At 52.6% G+C, this 1,954-nt stretch overlaps 1 protein-coding gene across 1 annotated transcript; it reads right to left on the reverse strand.

Moving 5' to 3' along the window:
* Positions 1 to 5: 5 nt before the first annotated feature.
* On the reverse strand, positions 6 to 827 carry OTUD6A (OTU deubiquitinase 6A; the record flags this gene model as incomplete). Its single annotated transcript, XM_005856397.1, has 1 exon — positions 6 to 827. A coding segment is annotated over exon 1 (822 nt), but the record flags the coding sequence as incomplete, so codon positions are not given.
* Between the last annotated feature and the right edge of the window lie 1,127 nt (positions 828 to 1,954).

Below are 1,954 nucleotides of genomic sequence, written 5' to 3' on the forward strand. Positions count from 1 at the left end.
GAGTCGTAGTGCTCCCCGCCAAAGCTGGAGGTGTAGCGCCTGTAGACGAGGGTGAGCGGCTTCTTGGTGTACTCCTCCCCGATGAGGAGGACGGGCGACTCCGTCTGGATCACCTCGATGGGGCACTGCAGGACGTGCGACAGGGCCCTCAGCTCGAGTTGGCCTCCCCACGGTGCGTTGTGCACGATGTTGTCGCAGTAGTTGAAGAAGTCCTCGCGGGTGTAGACCTCGCGGGTTTCGGGGTCGCTGAAGAAGGGCAGGAATTCGTCGACGTGCTTCCGCATGTAGTTGGCGGCGCGGCCCCGCAGGCTCTCCACGGTCACGGAGAACGACAGCTGGTCTTGGATGGCGCGGTACATGCAGTGGCTGTCGGCCGGGATCTCCTTCATCTCCAGGTTCTTGGCCTCCAGGATGACCGCTAGCTTCTCCTCCTCGTCGCGGCGACAGCTAGCCAGGTACCCCACCTCGGCGGCGGCCGCCGCCATCTTCTGGCGCTCTCTCTGGAGCGCCGCCCTTCTTTCGCGCCTTCTCTGGGCCCTCGAGAGGCAAGGAGGACGGTTCTCAAGATCCATCTTGGCCAGACCCTCACTGACGGAATCGAGGTTGCTGCTGGCAGGGGGAAGCTCTGTGTACTTCTCCAGCTCCCGCTGTTGTCTCTGCTCCATTTCGGCCTCAAGGCGGGCCACGTCAAGGAGCAACTGCTTTCTTTTCTTCTTGTCGTTCTTAGGGACCGAGTTCTTCATGGCCTGGATGCGGTCCTGCAGCTCTTTTTTCTCGCGGAGGTGGCGACGCTTCAGCCGCTGATACTCAAGCTGCAGATCTTCCATCGTGTTTAACGGCTGGCGAGAACCGAAGTTTGGTGGCAGCGAGAGGACCCGCTACAGTTCAGTCCAACTGCTCAAACCGTCCAACAGGTAGCTGATCTCAGCCTCCACTGGCGGGCTGCTCTGTTCGTTTAAGACCCTGGTTGCCCGCCCACTATTCATGGTCCTCTCTGCCATTGGCCACTGTCTCAACATGGCCACGCCCCAAGACGCCTGGCACTGGGATTGGCTGCTGGGAGACCCTAGACATGCCCCTATTAGACACCATAGCAACAGGTGTTTCCGGTTCAGAGCTTGGTTTGAAACTAGGCCTGTAATCCAGCCTTTGCAGGTTATGTGCAGGGTTCCGCCTTTGCAGGTTTCGCGCAGCAACTGGGCTTGTAGAATTTTTCATGGACTCTTACTACTTCATTTCCAAGCCTGAACACAATGCAGACACTGGTCGTGTGTGAGAATTACAACAAATGTTATACCAACAGCTGAATGTGCTCTGACACTGGACTTGTCCAGGAGGCATTGTGGCTTCTTCCAGTTTTTCAGGTCTCTTGACCAGAGAACCCTTAGTTTTGTGTATTAGAACAAAGACATTTCCTTACATTCCTGGGAGCAGAGAGTCCTTTCAGTTTAGGTCTCAAATCCGCCCTGTCCCATCTCACTGTTAAAAGGCCACAACCACTGTCCTTAAAGTCATTCACTACAACTAGGCAGACCTCTTGGTTTGTACCAACTGAATGTACCTTCCCTAAACTTCTTTCCCACCTTCCACAATGGGCTCTCTTGAATGCCCAGGAAGCACTTCTCTACGTTTGTTCTTGAGTCTCTAAAAGGTCTAAACTTTTAAAATTAAAAATGTTAGAGCCCTAAGCTCTTTCAAATATGTTCTCATCTTGTCCCACCCTGCCCATCTGTATCTTGAATTCCCAAACTGGAAGGCCCTTGAGACAACCTCCCCCTTGGGACAAATGAAGAAAGTGGACATTTGTCCAAGTTGTTGTATATATCAATATTTCATTCCTTTTTATTGTTAAGTAGTATTCTGTGATATTGATGTACTGTACTTTAACCATGCGACCTGTTGAAGGACATCTGGGTTGTTTCCAGTTTGGTGTTATTATGAATAAATCTGCTAT

This window comes from Myotis brandtii, unplaced genomic scaffold (assembly GCF_000412655.1).
Source record: "Myotis brandtii unplaced genomic scaffold, ASM41265v1 scaffold1027, whole genome shotgun sequence".
Lineage (NCBI taxonomy): Eukaryota > Metazoa > Chordata > Mammalia > Chiroptera > Vespertilionidae > Myotis > Myotis brandtii.